The 18,961-nt window shown below is 56.7% G+C and overlaps 2 protein-coding genes across 6 annotated transcripts in view; one reads left to right on the forward strand and one right to left on the reverse strand.

The window, feature by feature from the left end:
- Nucleotides 1–15,294, forward strand: BAP1 (BRCA1 associated deubiquitinase 1). 5 transcript variants are annotated; one of them, XM_082321617.1, is made up of 18 exons: nt 1–129; nt 2,277–2,516; nt 4,094–4,123; nt 4,227–4,281; nt 4,990–5,122; nt 5,521–5,640; nt 6,150–6,211; nt 6,295–6,437; nt 7,299–7,377; nt 8,675–8,798; nt 9,136–9,253; nt 9,653–9,840; nt 10,183–10,316; nt 11,191–11,663; nt 11,789–11,949; nt 12,708–12,800; nt 13,351–13,423; nt 13,740–15,294. In XM_082321617.1, the coding sequence occupies exons 1-18, from the start codon at nt 93–95 to the stop codon at nt 13,871–13,873; spliced, it is 2,397 nt and encodes a 798-aa protein (XP_082177743.1). In that variant the 5' UTR covers nt 1–92; the 3' UTR covers nt 13,874–15,294. The 5 variants fall into 5 exon arrangements, with proteins under 5 accessions (XP_082177743.1, XP_082177745.1, XP_082177744.1 ...); XM_082321619.1 differs by having other exon boundaries at nt 11,789–11,895; XM_082321618.1 differs by having other exon boundaries at nt 2,319–2,516.
- A 298-nt stretch (nt 15,295–15,592) lies between these two features.
- DNAH1 (dynein axonemal heavy chain 1) overlaps nt 15,593–18,961 on the reverse strand; it is a gene marked incomplete at both ends in the record, with an annotated part of 71,588 nt that continues 68,219 nt past the window's right edge. Inside the window, 6 exons of the mRNA XM_082321284.1 lie at nt 15,593–15,714; nt 16,112–16,346; nt 16,738–16,944; nt 17,216–17,360; nt 17,749–17,879; nt 18,074–18,244. Of these exons, the coding sequence (XP_082177410.1) occupies nt 15,593–15,714; nt 16,112–16,346; nt 16,738–16,944; nt 17,216–17,360; nt 17,749–17,879; nt 18,074–18,244 (1,011 nt within the window). The remainder of the gene's footprint in view (nt 15,715–16,111; nt 16,347–16,737; nt 16,945–17,215; nt 17,361–17,748; nt 17,880–18,073; nt 18,245–18,961) is intronic.

An 18,961-nucleotide genomic window follows, 5' to 3' on the forward strand; every position in this document is an offset into this window, starting at 1 on the left:
ACGGCGGCGGCGGCGGCGGCGGTAGCGGCGGGGCCCGGAGTCGGGGCGGGTGGCGGGGCCGGACATGGCGGCGCGGCCCGGCCCGCGGGAAGATGAATAAGGGCTGGCTGGAGCTGGAGAGCGACCCCGGTGAGCGGCGGGGAGGGCGGCGGGGCGGCGGGCGGGCCCGGGGGAGGCGGCGGGGGGGCTCTGAGGGACAGGGCGGGGGTGGGGCCTGGGCCGGGGGGCTCTGAGCGGCGGGGGGTCTGAGGGACGGGGCGGGGGCGTATAGATGAAGTCTGGGAGCGGGGCGTGGAGTGCGCGGGCAGGGTTACGGGGTGCAGGCCTAGAGCGGGGGTGCAGGGGGACAGGGGTGGTGGGAGTGCGTAGGGCGGGAAGAAGGGCTGGGGAGGGGGCGCGGGGAGGGGAGGGCCTGGGGAGGGAGGGAGGCAGGGTGGGGGGGCCGCGGGGGTGCCTGGGGGCGCGGGCGGAGGTTGGGAGGGCAGGTGTGTGTGGGGCAGGAGTAGTGTGGTCCTGGGGGGGAGGGGGGCTGTGCGGGGTCACGGTGTGGGGGACGTAGCCCAGGGGGGTTTATGGAGGGCTTGGGGAATGGTTGTGAGGGTGTAGGGCAGACAGAAAAGAGGACATCAGGAGGCTGCATGTGGGGGTGCAGGTGTGGGATGAGGGCAGGGATGGGGTGAAAAGGGCTGCAGGAGCATTGTGAGGGCTCAGAGTGGGGCCTGGGCTCTGGTAGCACTTGTACACGGGGTCCGAGGTGCCCCGGTCACCTCTGTGTGTGTGCAATCTGATAAACCCAGGGGTCTCTGTGGAAAACATCTGAAATGCCATGAGGGTGTAGCATGAAGCATTCCTGTTAGTTGCAAATACACCCCAAAATATCGCTGAAATACAGGGAAGAGGCATGCATATGGGGTGCCGCTTGCTACAGAAACAGCTCTGACTGGCAATTGCCCCCGAGCTTTGTGGGTGACTGAGGACAACCTGTGTCACTTTGGAGCACGTGAGGGTGGCGTCTCCGTCCCATGCATGTCAGAACCTGTCATCGCTTTGCAGCTGAGCAGGTGGATCAAACCCTCTCCCCCAGGTAGCCCAGGACAGGTGCTGAAGAGCCCAGTATGGCACCTGAGCAGCCAGGAGCGGGACGGTCACGGGCATCCCCTTCCCGCTGTGTCGGAGAAGGTGGTTTCTGTGGTGGACTCCCAGAGTTTGTTTTGTGGGTTAGGATTTGAGGGCCAAAGCTGGTGTTGGCTGGGGCATTGGCTGAGCATTGTTTCAATGTGTCCAAGTTGCCATGGTGCGATTTGGCGTCATCCTCTGGGAAGCTGAGAGATGGTCTTTAGGGTGTGGTGGTGTATTTTTGAGGCTGTGGGTGAAGAAATTGGACCCCTGGCATTATACTTGTATTCCTGTGCTCAGCGAAGGGTTCTGTCTGCTGTCGGTATCCCGGTCAGCTCAGGTTTTGCTGCTCTTTATCCTCGTTTTACTGGTACTCGGGAATTGATGAAATCATTCCCATCCTCCCCCTTCTTCTTCATCATGACTATGCTGAAGACAGGACATGGTTTGGATTCTCACACCTGGGAGGGAAGGTTATTTCCTTGGAAGATAATAGGTCTGGGCCAAATTCCTGCCCTAATACTGCTGCAGAGGTGGGTGCTTACTGTGCTGCAGCTGCCCTTGTTCAGGTGCGTGGAGGTTCGGATGCAGAGGTGGGAGCTGGGACAGCGGTTAGGAATGACCCACACGCTGCTCTCGGCCTTCAGCACATCCCATAAGCTGCCTGGCCCTCACCATGTGGCTTGGGACTGGGAGCTCTCGGTGCTTTACTGGTCAGGAAGGGTTGGGAGATCCAGATTCGGGCTGTCTGCCGCAGCTGCTGGGCGGAGAGGGGAGCCTTGGGAACTTCCAGGCTGTTGGCGTGGTGTTGCGTGTGCTTGCGGACACCAGAATGTTTCCTCCAGCTGACCCAAATAATTTGGGATGGGGGTTTTGGGTGTTCCAGGAGTGATAGCAGCAGCAGGACTATGTCTTTCATGGATGCTGAGGTAATATAAAATATTGAAATGAACTGGAGAAGAACCGCAGTTGGAAGGGACTCTGGGAAGTCCAAAGCAGAGATGACTTCAAAGGTAGTTCAGGCAGCTCATGGCCATATCTGGTTGAGTTTGAATATGCCCAAGAAGGAGATTTCTGTGCCCTGGTCCCAGGGCTGACCATGCTGGTAGTGAAGAATTGTTTTTTTTCTGGATGTGTAGTCAGAATTTCTCTTGCTATAGTTTGTTCCCGTCACTTCTTGTCCTTTCATGGTACGCTTGGAGAAGTTTGGCTTCATCTTCTCTCTGACTTCCCGGCGATGTTGATCAGACGTGAGGAAAACACACGATGGCTGACTTCCCATCTCCTTCAGTGCAGCCCTGCCGGTCTGACGGACAGTCCTAGAGAGCTGCTAGGAGATGTGGGAGTGCTCCGGGCTGAGCCACAGGAGCCTGGGAGTCCTGCTTGGTCTTCTCCTTCTGGTGGTACCTGTGTGAGCAGCGCTGCTTTCGGCATTTACAGTTCTTTGTATTTTCAAGGCCTTGCTCTGATGCAAATCTTTGCTGGCTGTGAGGCAGAGCTTGTGATATGGTTCACATCTCATGTCACACGTGTTTTGCTTTGATCAGTAGACTGTAACTGTTGCAATTGCAGAGTTAGCAAGGCTTTCGACTTTTGCAGAAGCTTTTACAGTTGAGAGACTCTATCTGTAAACAGCTGCGACTCCTGCTTCCATAACGGACGCCACCTAAAGAGAGAACAAGAACTGTGGCTGTAATGAGCATCTGAAGACCCTTATGGTCTGCAAGGACCGCTTGCCATAAGGGGGTTGCTGCAAAGAAGGCAGCGAGGCTGCGGCACTGCCTGAAGTCTCTGTAGATGTCACCTGTACGACACAGCCCTCCATGGCATCAAGTATTTTGAGCAAAAACATCTCTTGTCAGAAAGGTGCCGGGGTTTGGTGTAACGGCGTTGCATGGTGAGGAGGCTGTCACTGGTTTGAAGCATGTTACTTTCATAGCATGTTTCTTCCCACTGAGAATTTTGTAAGAAATATGTTGTTTTCTGCTAAATTAATGAAGACTTTTTGATCCCAGAAGTTTCCTCCCTGTTTTAGTCATTTTAACTTTGGTGTGGAAGCCCCTTGGGCTCTTAATTGAGCCACTTACATCAGGTTCCTTAAATCCTGTGCTTACAGGGATGTTTCTCAGGATTGAATCCTTCTTATTGATATTCCCTGGACTTCCTCCCAGGCTTTCAGCAGCCTTTATATGGGAGCGAAAGAAGCAGATTTATTATTCCAGTCTCGAGCTCGCTAACTCTCTGTGGGGGGCACCGCTTGAAAATTGGGCTGACTGCCTTTGCTATGGCATCATAGTGGAAGCTGCTGCTCAGTCGCTGATGCCTAATAATCCTTCAGTCTCTTTGCCGTTGTCTCTATCCCTGGTCATGTCCTTCTGTAGTGGGAATTTTGTAGTCACTGGGGACAGGCTCTTGGGTTTGGTCCCCCAGGACAGAGGGAGATGAAGATGAGCCTTTCGGCCCTCAGACTCCCCTGCAGCCTGGTGTTTCTGAGATGGCTTTCCCTTCACTGGCTGTCTTTTGCTAACAAGAACATAGGTGATCTTTTTTAAAAATATCGTGTCATCTATTCAGCCACGTTCCCTCCAGTTAGAAGAGTGTGTGTCGTTTAGGTGCTCCCTGCCACTGTTCATGGTGGGGATTTACTTCTTGGCAGGTCATCTGCAGTGGGTCAGGATGCTGAAGGTGGGTCCAGCCTCATCTCCCTCCAACAGGAGAGGGTTGGTTCAGGTCCTCTCGAGGAAGAGGATGGTGAACGGGGATGGAGGGATGAAGGGAGCCCAAGCACCTCCGTAACGAGCCAGGGCTCAACAGCTCTGCTGCTGGGGAGTCAGCATGATCCTGGTGCCACTCTGCTGCGGTTTTTCTGGCTGCGCCTTGGCCTGGGACCACGTGGGACCTTCGGGGGCTGCTGGCAGCAGGTTTCCTCTCTGCCCTTTTCAGCCAGAAATAACTGTTTGGTTTTGTTCCTTTTCAGGTCTCTTCACACTCCTCGTCGAAGATTTTGGTGAGTACAAGAAGCCTTCCTGGCTTCTTGTCGGTTTGATGCTTGACATTACCCCTAGTCCTTTCTGGTGGGCTTTACACCAGCTTCTGCCCTTTGTTTGCAGGGGTCAAGGGAGTGCAGGTTGAAGAGATTTATGATCTGCAGAGCAAATGCCAAGGGTAAGTCAGGTGTGAAAGTTTGAGTTTTATTAAGCAGAATGCGTCTGTGGGCCCAGGAACTCATCGCCAGGTGGTCAGAAGGACCCGTGTGAGCTCATCAGTCAGTGTTGTAAGCGATGAACCAGGAGTGCTTCGTCAGGTTTGGGGCAGACAGGTGATCTCATGCCTTAAGAAAGACCTCCTGGGGTGGGTGGGGGACATATTTCAGGGGATTCACCTCCCTTTCCTCATGGAGAGGTGCAGTGCCAAGCTGGTGTGCTTGCAGTGTGGGCTTTCTCCCTGTCTCAGTGCTTTAAAATGGCTTTGAGACTGTCGCTTTCTTAAAAGCCATTGTCTGATCTCTTCTTGAAAATGAAGACAACCTGTGTATAAAAGGAGGGGTCCTTTGGTGGTCAGGCACTATTCTGCAGGTCAGTCAGTGTCCAGAGGTGGATTTCACCTCCCGTTTCTCTGTCTTGAGCCTCTTAAGACCTGTCAAACCCCAAAGTTTTCAAGCTTGATTGTTGTCTGAGCCTGGAGCATCAGCACAGGAGTGTGTCCTGGGTAACAGGGATGGTCACTTCCAGAAAGATGGGGCTGGTGGTTCTGCTTTCCTTCCCAGTCTTTGCTCTGCCCGTGGTTTGAAACACAAGGTTTCTGGCACTGGGCAGAGCAGCCCCACTGGTGTGGCCTGTCCAAAATAATGCAGCTGCTGCCTTCTCTCCGCAGCCCTGTGTATGGGTTCATCTTCCTGTTCAAGTGGATTGAGGAGCGTAGATCACGCCGGAAGGTCTCTACCCTGGTGGATGAGACGTCAGTGATCGACGATGACATCGTTAATAACATGTTCTTTGCTCACCAGGTATCCTGGAGGCGAGGGGAAAGAGGGGGGGTGGTGTCTTGTGTGACACCTCAGGGAAGCAATGTGGTACTGAGAGGCTGCACTGCTCTTGCTGGTCCTGAGGGCAGCTCCTCTTTCCTGGGATTCTCTGCCCTGAGCTCCAGGTTGGAGGGAATCCAGCGAGGGCTGCGAGCCTGGCCGTGGCCTGCGCTGTGAGCAGATGCTCATGGGGGCATGGTGTGGCTTGCTAAACAAGACTGACCTCCTTCCTTCCTTCCTTTGAGAGTCGAGGTCAAGTTGCTGCTCTCGCAAGTGATTCTTGCGTCAGTACTTTTCAACTGATTATTGTCGACTCTGAGGGGTTGTTGAAGGGTTGCCTTGTTCCTGCTGGTTAAGATGGTCCTTGTGTCACCCTCCAGCTGATCCCCAATTCCTGTGCCACCCATGCCCTGCTGAGCGTCCTCCTGAACTGCAACAATGTTGACCTGGGCCCCACGCTGAGCCGCATGAAGGATTTCACCAAAGGATTCAGCCCTGAGGTAGGGGTGGAGGTGTGCAGGGCCGTGCACGGGTGGTGCATGTGAATCTGCCTCTCGCTCCCCTCTCAGGGTGATGCTCTAACGAGCTGCCTGCTTTCCAGCCCTTCGTGGCTGCACGCTATGTCAGTATTGCCTCTTCTCTCTCGTCTTCTACCTTGCCTTGCTCAGAGCCTTGGTCCCCTTACACCGGGCACAGCTCTCAGCCTTCTGGCATGTTAATCCCTAGCCCAGGTGCATTCTTTAAGCCTGTGATCAAAAGTCCTCTCTCCTACCTTCAGACCTATCTTGATGTCTGTGTTTCTCTCTAACTGTTACTTCTTTAGCAGAAATTGTGTGTTCTTTTCATCTTGGGTTTTACCTGTAACTCAGCAGACCAGAGGATGTGCCTGAAAGTCCCTCTCCCAGTCCTGTGTATGGATGGAGGGAGGGAGTGGGGAGCCGGTGGGTGAAGCATTTTGTTTGTTTCCTGTCACTTCTCAATTGTTTTCCTCTCTTGCTCTTTGCTGCAGAGTAAAGGCTATGCCATCGGCAATGCCCCAGAGCTGGCCAAGGCCCATAACAGCCATGCCAGGTGAGCGAGGGGGTGTCTCGCAGCTCACTTTTGCTGGAGGAGGCAGACTCTCCATTGACCTCTCGCCTCTCTTACCCTCGCAGACCGGAGCCACGGCACTTGCCGGAAAAGCAGAATGGTATCAGCGCTGTGCGAACCATGGAGGCTTTTCATTTTGTCAGTTATGTCCCCATCAAGGGACGACTGTTTGAGCTGGATGGGCTGAAGGTCTATCCCATTGATCACGGTAAGAGCCCGCCTGTCCCTACTCGTTGACGCAGTCAAATAGACACCCTGGTATGTCCAAATGTGTGTATTAGTTTTCATTGCCACTAAACGTTAGCTAATGTTCGTGGAGAATCATTCCAGTGGCTCCCAGATTTGTCTTGAGTTTTGACAGCTCATTTTGTAGCCTATGTGCTGGGGCCTATGTCTAGAAGGCAGTTATTTCTAAATGCGTTGCATTGCTTTTTCCGACCTTGCCATTTTCTTCCCAAGTTGCTCAGGGTCACGAGGTCTTTCTGCAGCTCTGAAGTAACTTGGTATCGCAAGCAGTATTTGTGTCCTCCTTACCCTCTCCTTGTGCCAAATAACTGCTGTGTGTTGAGGCACAAGGTCCCAACGCAGATCCTAGCAGGCTGCTCAGGTTACTCCTCTTACAACTTGATGACTAGTTCTGTCTTTCAGACACTTATTTACCCCCTCTAGGACTTTGCTTCTGTCAGGCCCTTTGGTAGGGCACCCACTTCATGTACTTGGGTTTCTTAAGCATGGCACCAGATCCAGTGGCAGGTGGATTCCAGCAGGAGCTGGGATTTCCTTGGACTTTGTGAGCCCGGAGCCTGTGAATTGCTTGTGGTCTGTAGGGTTCAAAACTCACCTTCCTGCCCTGCAGATAACTCACGTTTTCCCTTCGGAAGGCAGAGGCAGGGGGTTCCATGTATGGGCTGACAGCGTGGTCCTTCTGCCTCCTGGGCCCCTTCTTGCTCCCTGGTATGTAAGGGAGCCATGAGATTGCCTCTTGTGGGGACGGCAGGATCCGCTCTGTGAGTCTGAAGCAGGAGCCTTGGCCTGCTTTGCTCAGTCCAGCTCTGTCTCCTTATCACAGGGCCGTGGGCTGATGACGAGGAATGGACGGACAAAGCCAGGAGAGTAATCATGGAGCGCATCGGCCTGGCCACTGCAGGGTAATGTCCCAGGCCGTGGTGCAGGCACTGGCCCCTCGGCATTTTTCCCTGGATTATTTCTACTGTGGTCTCTGTGCGACAAGTTGTGGAAGTGGGGGTGGAGAATGTTGCTTGGGAAGGGTGCAGGTGCACCTTGCCTTCTCTTGCCTGCAATTTGCCTGCCTTCAGAGCATGTGTAGAAGCCTCACTCTCTGTGCGATGCAGAGTCCCTGCAAATGGCCACGCAGGTAAGAGTGGCCAGATTATGTCCCTGTTAGCTGGAGGCCATAGGAGAAGGAATGGTGCTTCTGGTCCTGAGCTGGGCCTCTTGGATGCTTGGGCATGAAGGTGACCGAGCACTGGCACGGGTTGCCCAGAGAGGTTGTGGAGACTCCATCCTTGGAGATACTCAAAAGCCATCTGGATGTGGTCCTGGGCAACCAGGTGACCCTGCTGGAGCAGGGGCTTGGAGCAGCTGACCTCCATGGGTCCCTTCCCACCTCAGCCAACCTGTGACTGTGTGAAGGGTGTTTTGTGTTGTGGCTGAAGTAAATTTGCTCTGCTTCAGCCAGCGTGAGGTTGATTGTCCCCCTGTACTTGGCACTGGTGAGGCCGCACCTCGAGTACTGTGTTCAGTTTTGGGCCCCTCACTACAAGAAGGACATGGAGGTGCTGGAGCGTGTCCAAAGAAGGGCAACAATGTTGGTGAAGGGTCTGGAGAACAAGTCTTATGAGGAGCGGCTGAGGGAGCTGGGGTTGTTTAGTCTGGAGAAAAGGAGGCTGAGGGGAGACCTTATTGCTCTCTACAACTACCTGAAAGGAGGCTGTAGCGAGGGGCGGGTCGGTCTCTTCTCACAAGTAACAAGTGATAGGACGAGAGGAAACGGCCTCAAGCTGCGCCACGGGCGGTTTAGGTTGGATATTGGGAAAAATTTCTTCGCCGAAAGGGTAGTCAGGCGCTGGAACAGGCTGCCCAGGGAAGTGGTTGAGTCCCCATCCCCGGAGGTATTTAAAAGCTGTGTAGATGTGGTGCTTGAGGGCATGGTTTAGTGGTGGAATTGGCAGTGTTAGGTTAATAGTTGGACTCTGTGATCTTAAGGGTCTTTTCCAACCTAAACAGTTCTATGATTCTATAACTTGGTTTTGGGGGGAAAGCCTCCCGTGTGTTGGTGTTAAACAGCAGGGCAGGGGAGGTGCGGCCTGGACAGAGCCCGCAGGAGGTGTGCGGGGTGTGGCTGGCAGCCTGCTGACCCCCCTTGCCAGGAGACGGGCCTTCCACTGCCAGCTCGCAGCTGATGTCTGCTGTCCCTTCCTGCAGGGAGCCGTACCACGACATCCGCTTCAATCTGATGGCGGTGGTGCCTGATCGGAGGATGAAGTATGAGTCCAAACTGCACATCCTGAAGATGAACCGCCAGACTGTGCTGGAGGCCTTGCAGCAGGTAGGACGGCCCAAGGCCTGAGAGAGTGCGAGCCTGGGGTGGGAATAGGCTCTGCTGTCAGGGCATCACTCTGTGCTGTAGAGGCCCTGGATTTTATGATTTTTTTTTTTGACCTTGGGAAATGTCTTCTGGGAAGAGGAGATAACCAGCCTCGCTGCTTGGCCTTTTGCTGCTCACCTGGGAGGTTATCTGTGGCGTTGTCGGTTGATTGTGTGCATTGGTGCTTGGCGGTTGGCTCCCCCTCGCAAGTTCTCCTTCTGCAGTGCTTGAACAGGAGGGATATGGTTTGGGTAACCCTGGTCCAGCACTTAGTTTCTATCTGTCATTTGCCTTCAAGCTTATCCGAGTAACTCAGCCTGAGCTGATCCAGACCCAGAAGTCTCAGGAGTCTCAGCCTCCAGAAGAGGCAAAGCCAGCCAGCAGCAAGACTGTGACTCCAGAGAGCGCCCATCCAGGTAGAGCCCCATACCAGCGGTGCTGCCAGCCAGCCATCCTGGCCCGCTGTGGAGCGAGTGCAGGCTGGTGACGATGGCTGGCTGACCTGGAGCTTGAGGGAGTTTTATGGTCAGCTCCACTTTCTTTTCTCCAAGCCCAGCTCTGTGCGCACTGCGTTGGGGTGCGGTAGATGCCTCTGTGCCTGGGAGAAGCGTTGGAGGGATGTGGAGGTTGAAAATGGGAGGGCTTAAGCTTGGGGACACCTGTTGACAGCTGGAGGTGGAATGGGAAGTGGGTGCGATGGTCTGGTGGAGCGTAAGAGCTCTTCTGCTACGTGTGGTGGGCAAGGGGTGGCAGAGGACATGGAGTAAAACGTGATGGTGCTGGTCATGAAAGGTTGTGCTGTGCTTGTATGGCAGATGGCACCGATGAGCCCGCCAGCCAGGGCCACCCTGCGGCCACGCAGAGCCCACCCAACAAATCCAAACCAGTGGCAAAGACAGCAGCGAGCAGTATCAATGGGGTGCCTCCAGCAAACCCCAACCCCATTGTGCAGAGGTTGCCAGCCTTCCTGGATAACCACAACTACGCCAAATCCCCCATGCAGGTAGGCCGGAGCTCCAGGCCAGCAGCATGCCTGACTTGAGGTGAGCTTTTCAATTCCAGTCTCTCACCTCCACGGGACTATGGCTGTCAGCCAGTCTAAGCCCTTCCCCTGCCTTGCAGCCTGCCTGCCCTTGCACTAATGCAGGCGGGAGGGTGAGAGGGTAAAGAGACCTGCCCAAAGAGCTTAGCGTTAATGTGGGTCAACTGAGCGAGCACAGGGAAGTGTCCCCTGGCTCCTCTCGGAAGGGACAAGCCCTGGTGCTCGGCTGGACCGAGGACGCGTCTGCTGGGCTCTTCCTCCTTGCCCCACTGCTGGCAGGCCATCAGCAACCCTGTTTTGCAGGAGGAGGAAGACCTTGCAGCAGGAGTGGGTCGCAGCCGGGTCCCAGTCCAACAGCACCAGCAGTACTCGGACGATGAGGATGACTACGATGATGATGAGGAGGACGAAGTTCGTAACACCAACTCGGCCATCAGGTGACGGCTTGAGCCAAGGGCAAGGGGCAGGCAGCAGACATTTGCAGAACCACCCGTGGTGACCCAGATCTCTTTCCTGAGCACTGTCAGCTGTGTTAGAGCCTGCACCTGTGTGTGCAGTTGGGGCTGTTCTCTTGGCCTGCTATTTTACTGCTCACTCACTGGATTTTGTGAAGCCCTTCTGTAGCTCTTCACAGTCAACCCTGAATTTTGGCTGCCCTGAGTAACTGTGTCTCAGCAGAAAACTTTAGGGCTTCTCTGCTTTCCCCTGTTTTTCCAATGTTCCCGAATAAATGGAATAGCCCGGCTCTATGGAGCTCCTCCACAGCAACCTCCTGCTAGGGATTTTCTAGTGCAACTGGTGGCTCTGCGGGTGGTGGAGCTTGACCTGCAGAAGGTCACCTGGTAGCTGATAAACGGCTGTATTTTGCGGTTGGAGGGCAGAGCCTGGTTGCGCTGCATTGAAGGGAGCCCGGTGGTCAAGGAAACGTAGCGTGCCCTGCCTGGGGGGCTTCATTTCTCCAAAACAAACCTCAGTTCCCCCGTGCTGATTGCCAAATCAGCTCCTGGTGACAGTGTTGGCATGCTCAGATTGCTGTGAAGGTCAGGAAGGTGGGGTCACAGCAAGGCTGCTCTTGGGTCTTCTGGAAGAAGAGCAGGGGTACACAGCGCCCTTTGGGAAGCCCCCTGTGCCCCCCAGCTGCGTAGGAGTACCTGTAGCTGAGCAGTTCAGTGGGGTGGGGTGCTGTCAGAGAAGCTGGTGGCAGTGGGGACGACCTAGAAATCTTCCTCCCAGCAGACAGCCTGCAGTGCTGCACTGGGCCCCCACCTCCTTCCAGCAGCTACTCACCTTCCCTGCTCTGTTCCTGGGCAGGTACAAACGGAAAGGACAGGTAAAGCAAGAGCACGGGACGGGGGCTGCGGACGGCCAGCTCTCCGTCCTCCAGCCCAACACCATCAACGTCCTGGCTGAGAAGCTGAAGGAATCTCAAAAGGATCTTTCCATTCCCCTGTCCATCAAGACGAGTGGCGGGGGCGCCGCCGTGGCGGTGGTCACCCACTCCCAGCCCTCTCCCACCCCCAGCAACGAGAGCACGGACACCGCCTCCGAGATCGGCAGCGCCTTCAACTCCCCGCTGCGCTCTCCCATCCGCTCGGCCAACCCCACCCGCCCCTCCAGCCCCGTCACCTCCCACATCTCCAAGGTGCTCTTCGGCGAGGAGGACGGCCTGCTGCGCGTTGACTGCATGCGCTACAACCGGGCCGTCCGGGACCTGGGGCCCGTTATCAGCACTGGGCTGCTGCACCTCACGGAGGACGGCGTCTTCTGCCCACTGGCTGTTGCAGGTGGGTGCCTGCCAGCTTTTGGAGGGTGACATCTCCCCTGTGGTGATGGGACAATGTACTTTGACTTCGGGAGTGGATTCTGGTTCTTTGCGATGGCTCCTAACGCTTCCTTCCCCTGTGTGCAGATGGGGGGAAAAGCTCCCCCCCTTCCATCAAACCCGGTGAAGAGGCCCTGGTCGCAATCAAACTGGACGAGAAGGAGGGCAGTGAGGCCAGTGACAGCAAAGAGAAGGTGGGACTTGGCAGGACCAGTGATCACCCTGGGGGGGAAAAGTATTCTCCCAAGGTGAGTTTTGTGCTGCGACAGCCCTGGGAACATGGAGCTCCCTGCGCTCACCCAGAGACGCAGCAGCGCTGGCAGTGACCGAACCGCATGTGCACGCTGTCCCGCTCGCGTGTCGCCGCAGCCGTCCCTCAAGGCACAGGGCAGTGCAGGTTTTGTGCCTTGCGTCATCTCGGGGACATTTGCCTTGGCAGTGGGCAGAGCCACTGTCTCCTGCAGCCGAGACGTTCGGCGTGCTGTGCTCTCCTTTGGGCCAGGGGCTGGTGGGGCCCCGCACCCCCAAATCCCAGCCTGCTGATAACTTTACTGCCAGTCTCTGCCCTCCAGCCAGAGACAGGAGCGGGTGCGGGCAGCACAAGTGCATCAGGGCTCCCTGGAGGAGAGCTGACTAGAAACTGTTTTACTGAAAAGGAAAGTCTTCGAATTTTGTTATTGGGAAGAACCAGGCCCTGGGGTGTTTCTCGGGCATGCAGGCAACCCTTCCCCCTGTCCCAGAGAACTGGGTACACGGGGCTGGGCCAGGCTGAGGCAGAACCCGGCTTCCCTGGGGCTGGCTGTAGCACTGGCTGGTTGATCACCCTCTGACTCAGAAATTCCCTACAATGAACTGCTCTTTTTTTCCCTGCCCCGGCAAGTGTTTTTTGCTTTGATGAATCCTCCCTTTTGCAGCACAGAGGAGAACACCCACCAGCTCACCCTGCTGGCTCCTGGGCTGTGGCAGGGGTCCGTCTGCTTACGTTTGCTCTGCTTGATCCTGGCAGGAGCTGCTGGCACTACTGAAGTGTGTGGAGGCAGAGATTGCGAACTATGAAGCCTGCCTGAAGGAGGAGGTGGAGAAGAGGAAGAAATTCAAGGTGTGTTTGTTGATGGCCGGTTTGCATTGCCGATTTAGCTCCTTGAAGGCTTCTGTCTGGGGTGTCTTTACGTCAAAGTGGAGGGAGGTGTTTCAGCTGAGAACAGCCATGGGGAGCACTCGGGGTCTCTTTCCCGTTACCAGACAGCCCCAGGGGGCAGAGCTCCCGCCAGGACAGACCGAATCCCCTGGGCAGCACTAATGAGCTTGAGGAGGATGGTGGGGCACTGCAGCTGGGCCACAGCTGAACATCAGCACTGACAGGAGCAAGGGGAGAGTCTCTGCCCCGAGGCCTGGCAGGATTCCTCCCCTGCCCGCCCTAGCCTCTTCCCTGCTGCCCTTTGTGGAAATTCTGAACTGGGATGGAGAACGTCCCAGTTGTGCACTGGCCTGAGCTGGGCTGGGAGCCGGGTCCCTTCCCGCTCTGGTCTCCTTGGCCTGTGGGATGATGGGCCAGGCATGCCAGTTCCTTGCCCCCTGTTAGCCTTGAGCTCTCCTTTTGCTCTGCCACCTGTTTGTGGATTGTTTGTGGATTTGTCATCTCTTTGTAGATCGATGACCAGAGGAGAACCCACAACTATGATGAGTTCATCTGTACCTTCATCTCCATGCTGGCCCAGGAAGGTGAGCTGTGCTGTGCGGCGGAGGGGATGGAACGTGGGGTTCAGATTCAGCTGGAGGAGCTGCCCTGACCGTGGCAGAGCAGCAGCCGGGAGCCTGGGAAGCTCACGCTGCCCCGATCTCTGCTTCTGCCAGACGCGGGGCGTGAGGTAGCGCTCAGTCCGGGGCGCCACATGTCTCTGCTCTGTGTCCCTCTGATGTTATAGTCCCAGGAGGAGCCCACCGACAGGTTTGGGGTGAGAGAGGGAGGGCTGTGCTCTGGCATGGGCAATACCGTCACTCCAGCGCGGGATGTGTCTGCCTGCCTCTCCCCCTGCAGGCATGCTGGCAAGCCTCGTGGAGCAGAACATCTCCGTCCGCAGGCGGCAGGGAGTCAGCATCGGCCGCCTGCACAAGCAGAGGAAGCCGGACCGCCGGAAACGCTCCCGCCCCTATAAAGCCAAGCGGCAGTAGCCTGGGAGTCAAGACTGTGAGAAGCAGCAGCTGGGCTTTGGGGCTTTGGGCAGTGACACTTGGATCTATGTTACGCTTTGCCCAAGGAAGAGGGACCACAGCGACAAGCCCTCGGCCAAGGTTGAGCCTGGGGACAAAGAGAAATCGGGTTTTCCTCCGAGCCCGAGATGTGAAAGGCGGAAACGTGTTGTCTTGAGGGGAGTCCCTGCAGCTGCAGCAGAAGGCGAGCCGGAGTGCCCAGCTGCCTGACCGTGCCGTGGCAGCACCTGGATGCCGTGGGCCTGGGTCTCGGCACCACGGCTGAGGACTGCGGCAGGAGGGGAAGAGCCCACCCAGCCAGTGGCAGGTCTGGCGTTGTGGGAACGCACGTGATGCCAATGCAAGGCTGTGCTGGCCGGAGCTGGCTGTGGCTTGTGTCCTCCTGCATCCAGGCCTTCAGCTCTGCGCTTCCCCGGGACATTGGTGTCTGTGTTTTCTATCCCTTTCCCGTCCTTCCCCAAATTTCTTTGTGGTTCTGACCCACGCTTTGGCCGTCGCTGAGCAAGGCTGTTCTTGGACGGAGCCTGTTCTCCTGCATCCACCTGCTGCTGCACTGCCCAGCTCCCAGAGCGGGCCGAGGCGTGGCCGGGCCGTCCTGCCTTGCCCTGCCCTCACTGCCCTGGGGATGGCGGCACCCCCAGGCTCTCTGCGGGGCTGTGGCAGCTCTATTGCCAGGTGAGGATGGGTGGGCTCGTCCCTGGAGCACCCTCCACAAGGGTGCTGGGGGGCGGCGCGTGGCTCTGCTGCCACGGCTGCTTTCCTGGGAAGCAGCTCGGTGCCCCTGGCGGTGCCTGTGGGTCACACGGGGTTGCTCCAGGCCCAGTCCCCCGGAGAAACCCCGGGAATTATGAACGGACCAAGTTCATAGGGTGGCCTTAGTGCTGCTGGGCACAGCGCCGGGGTGGACGCTGGATGTGGAGTCACTTGGTGCCCCTGGCGAAGCCTTTCCACAGGGGGAGAGGCGACTGGTTGCTGTAATGCTCAAGGTGGGAGGGGTACTGCAGTGGCAGTGGAAGCAGCGGAGGGAGCCCAAAGCTCCTCCTGCCCAAGCCGCTCGCTGGCTGCTCGCCCGGAGCTCGCCGTTTCCTACTGCCTGCCTCTCATCTGCCAGCCCTCCTGCACACGGGCTTCTCCTGCCTGTCCCCAGCAGCCTGGCAGAAATCTCAGAAGCCGGAGGTCAGCACCTCTCTGGGCCAAGGAGAGCTGGCTGCCCCAGGAGAGGACTGAATTTTGCAAATGTGCAAATGTGTACAGATCTTGACTATGGAATGAAACTGTTCTTTTGGTATTTGTTGAAGGGAAGAAAATCCTTTTGTCTCTTGCTGTGTCTAATATCAAGTTCTGTAAATAATGGATCTGTCCGAAGGAATAAAGCTATCCTCTAACAGCCAGCCCAGGGAGAGGTGTGCGAGGGAAGGGAGAGGGGCGTGTGTGCGGCTGGGAGCACCCAGTGCCTGCTCCCGGCCGTGTCCCTGCTGGCAGCTCTTCTGTGGTGCTAAAAACTTGAGGAAATTGTGGGGATTGCAACACCACCAGGTGAATGGGGTGCTGGTGGAGTCAATTTATTGACACAGCTCAGAGGGCAGGAGGAGAGGGGGAGCAGCTGCTGGCAGGGATGGCGGAGGCGCCGACTCAAGCCCTCAGCTGGGACGGTTTCCTGGGCTGGGTGGGTTTTTCCAGCTAGAAATCCAGGGCGCAGACCAAGGCTGTGCCCCGTTTGATCCAATGCTTCTGCGGCTTGTCCGTAGGGATCTCCACAGCAATCACATAGTTGGTGGAGTGGCCCGTTGTTGACAGCGTGCCTGTAACGGGGGAAGCAAGGGCAAGAGGTACTGCGGCCCTGGCTGCTGCGCACCGACCGGGGAGTCCTGTACAAGTGACGCCATGCGCGATCCCCTGTCCCATCCCCGGCTAGTGACAGGCTGAGCAGGGCTGGGGGAAAGAGGCTCGTGTATTTTGGGGTGTGGGCTTGAGGAGAGCCTGGCCAGAGGCGCTGCTGCGTAGCCAGGGTGCCTGCCTGCGTCATCTCCATGACCACAGCAGGAGAAATCTTTTTCTCTCTGGCTGGTCTCAGCCAACAGCGCCTCGCTCCATAGCAGTGTGTGGCAGGAGGAACTCCTGCCGCCTCCCCTGGGCTGCCCTTCCTAGCTGCTTCTACACTCTCCCTTGCTTCCGGAGATCTGCCTGTAGGGTACCTACCTGCGCGAGTGAGAGTTTTATAGATTGGGCAGAGGTAGGTGCCAGTGGCTGGCGGCTTGCGGCTGGGGACAGGAAGCAGCCAGATGACGGCCATCTCTGTGTAAAGCTCCTTGGGGCGCGACTCCGCTAGCTGAAATGCAGCGGCGTCCCAGCGGGCGCCTTCGAGAAACAAGCCGTGGATGTAGCAGCCTTCGTCAGGATGGCGAGTGAGCTCGCTCACCGACTCCTTCATTACCTGCAGAGGAGAGCGGGCCCAGGCCCCGATCAAGGCTCGGCCCCAAGGGCCGCCTTAAGCTGCTCTTAGTTAAGTCAGCGCTGCTGAAGGGGAGCTTGCCCCAGCTCTCTGATGGGCTGGGATGGGTTTTCTGGCATTTCACATCATGAGGCTGTGGGAGAGCCTGTGGAGGGGGATGTGAGCAGGTCTGGAGAGGCAGAGGAGCCTCTGCTGGCCTTGTGGAGGGGTCTGGCGGTGTGGGTGGGTGTATCTGAGCACAAAGGCACAGCTGGTGGCTTCACCTCTTGGGCAGGTCTGGGCTAGAACTGCTGCCTTTGTGGCCTTCTAGCAGCAGATTAAAAAAAAAAAAAATAATCCAGCCAAATCCAGAGTTTCTGGCTGACTTACTGACCTTGAAGCTAAACGAGATGGTGTCGATGGAGATGACAGACTTCCTGGCAAAGTTCTGCAGTGTCCCGGTGAGGAAGGCCTGGGGGAAGAAGAACCCACTGATCCAGAACACAGAGGGGATCCCGTGGCTGATCCATTTCTGCAGGAATTCAATCCGCTGCACCAAGTCGTTCACCCAGGATGCCAAAGGCTTCAGCGACGGGTAGGCCTGCGGGGCACCCAGAGGGGAAGGTGCTGAATGCAACCAAGGACACCCTGGACCTTGTGCCCCAGTTGCTGACAGCTGCCCAGAGCCCAGGGATTCATCCAGCCTGGGGCCGGGAACAACTGCGAGCTGCAGTAGGCAGGAGACATCTCTGCGACGGGGGAGCAAGAGCCAGCTCCACCCGAGACAGCCCAGTCCCGCTGTGGCAGCTGACGACCCATTTCCCTGCTTCGGGTGAGCTCCTGCGGGCAGCTGGGCTGGCCTGGGCACGTACCTTGGCATTCCACACCTCGGGGACAGTGTTGTTGTACAAGCTGCTGGCCATCAGCTCCAGCCGAGAGGACATCACGACCAGGCCCTTGAGAGCTTTCAGCAAATCCTTCAGTGTCTGAGCAATCACCTCCAGGAGCCTGTTGTACCTGCAGAGAAAGAGCAGAGGGAACAGAGCAACTCAGTGCAGTGGTTTATCGCCCATGTCTGGCCAGAGAGGGTATGGATCTCTCTACAATGAGTGAAGCTCCTCTATGTAATTCCCAACCCCGTTCCTCTTTAACGGGGTCTCACAGCTGCCCCCCTAGCCCTGAATTGCTGACGGTAGCGGATGGAGACACTGATCAGTCCCCACAGGACAGGGATCAGCTGAAGGTCCCAGCTGGTACAACACAGTTGTGTGGCTGCCAACCCCACTGCCATGCTGAGCAATGAGGTTCCTCAAAGGTGGGCGGGAGCAGGGGCCTGCACATCTCTGCTGTTCCCCAAGGGACCAGCCAGTTGTTGGCCCAGGATCCGATCCCACAGGGGTTTTACCTGATCACCTCCTGTACCAGCACTGTGTTCATGGACTCTTCGTAGAGCAGTGGGTATTTGTGAATCACCTCCTGCAGGTTCATGGGGGCAGGCAGCTTGGCCAGGATGTCCTTGGAGGTCTCCTCCACGAGCTGGAAGGAAGGCAGCAAGTGGGTAAGCATCCTTCTGGCCGCGGCTGCCGAGAAGGGGGAGAGCTAACGCCTGGATGGCAGTGCCGCTGCTGGCACCCAGCAGGCAGAGTGGCGCCTGCTGAGAGCTGGTGTTTGTGCTCGCTGCCTGTACTGGGCACTGGCTGCCAGAGCACTGACGGGATCGGGGCACCCACCTCTTCCCTGCTGCGGCCTCCCAGCGTGAAGGTCTTGGGTTGCAGCTGCATAATGGCCCCCAGCAGAGCAAAGGTCTCGTTCTGAGCGAAGGTGATGTTGGCGTTGTCGTGTAAACCAAAGAGCTCTGGGCTGTCGTTGAGTGGCAGGCTCTTGATGTACTGGAGGTAGCCCTGGAGAGGAATCCACACAGGCTGTGAGGTCAAGAGCACGGGGATAAACCTGCTGTGCCCCTTCGGGCTGCTACGGGCCAGGCCCGAAATAAATGACTAAGCCAGGGTTGCTGGATAAGCTAAATCCAGCAGATCACAGCGTCAGTTGGGAGATAGTCCTTGTCTTGGCATTTGAGATTCATTCATCCAACTTTCACACAGCTCTTTGTCCCCCTGTCACAGCCAAGAAACACAACTCACAGCTTTGACTTAGGGACAGCTTATGTGTGCCCAGAGCAATGCTTGCTAATGCAGGACTTGGGCTGCTGGGGAGGCTGATGGGGTGGCAACTCCTCTGAGCAGAGGCCATGGCTGTGGTTTATAGTCCGGCCGGGGAGTTAAATTGCACTTGTGTAGAAGCAAACACGTGCTATAAGAACAGGCAGCTTGGCAGGGAGCTTCCTGCTGCGTCTCCTGCAGAGCCCCTTGGGTACTTTAGGTATGTGATATCAAAATGATTCAGAGTACAAAAGCTTTCAGCTGGGGAACTCTGGTGATAGCTACTACCACCTCCTGTGCACAGGGACAAGATTTTCCTCCTCTTGTATGAAACAGATGCAGCTTCCTGAAAGCAGCTGAAGATCCCCAGATTCTTACAAACTTATATTTCCCCCAGGGAACTGGAAATGCAGTGGGTTTCAGGGAGGAGCAGATCCCCTTTGCACTATGATGATCCCT

Source organism: Platalea leucorodia (assembly GCF_965183815.1).
Source record: "Platalea leucorodia genome assembly, chromosome: 9".
NCBI classification, from domain to species: Eukaryota; Metazoa; Chordata; class Aves; order Pelecaniformes; family Threskiornithidae; genus Platalea; species Platalea leucorodia.

What these genes read in the sequence shown, in the direction of transcription:
- BAP1 (XM_082321617.1), top strand. Translation starts at nt 93, where the DNA reads ATGAATAAGGGCTGGCTGGAGCTGGAGAGCGACCCCG. An exon ending in TCCAGAGAGCGCCCATCCAG is followed by an intron (nt 9,254 to 9,652) that starts GTAGAGCCCCAT and finishes CTTGTATGGCAG; the next exon opens with ATGGCACCGATGAGCCCGCC. An exon ending in AGAAGAGGAAGAAATTCAAG is followed by an intron (nt 12,801 to 13,350) that starts GTGTGTTTGTTG and finishes ATCTCTTTGTAG; the next exon opens with ATCGATGACCAGAGGAGAAC.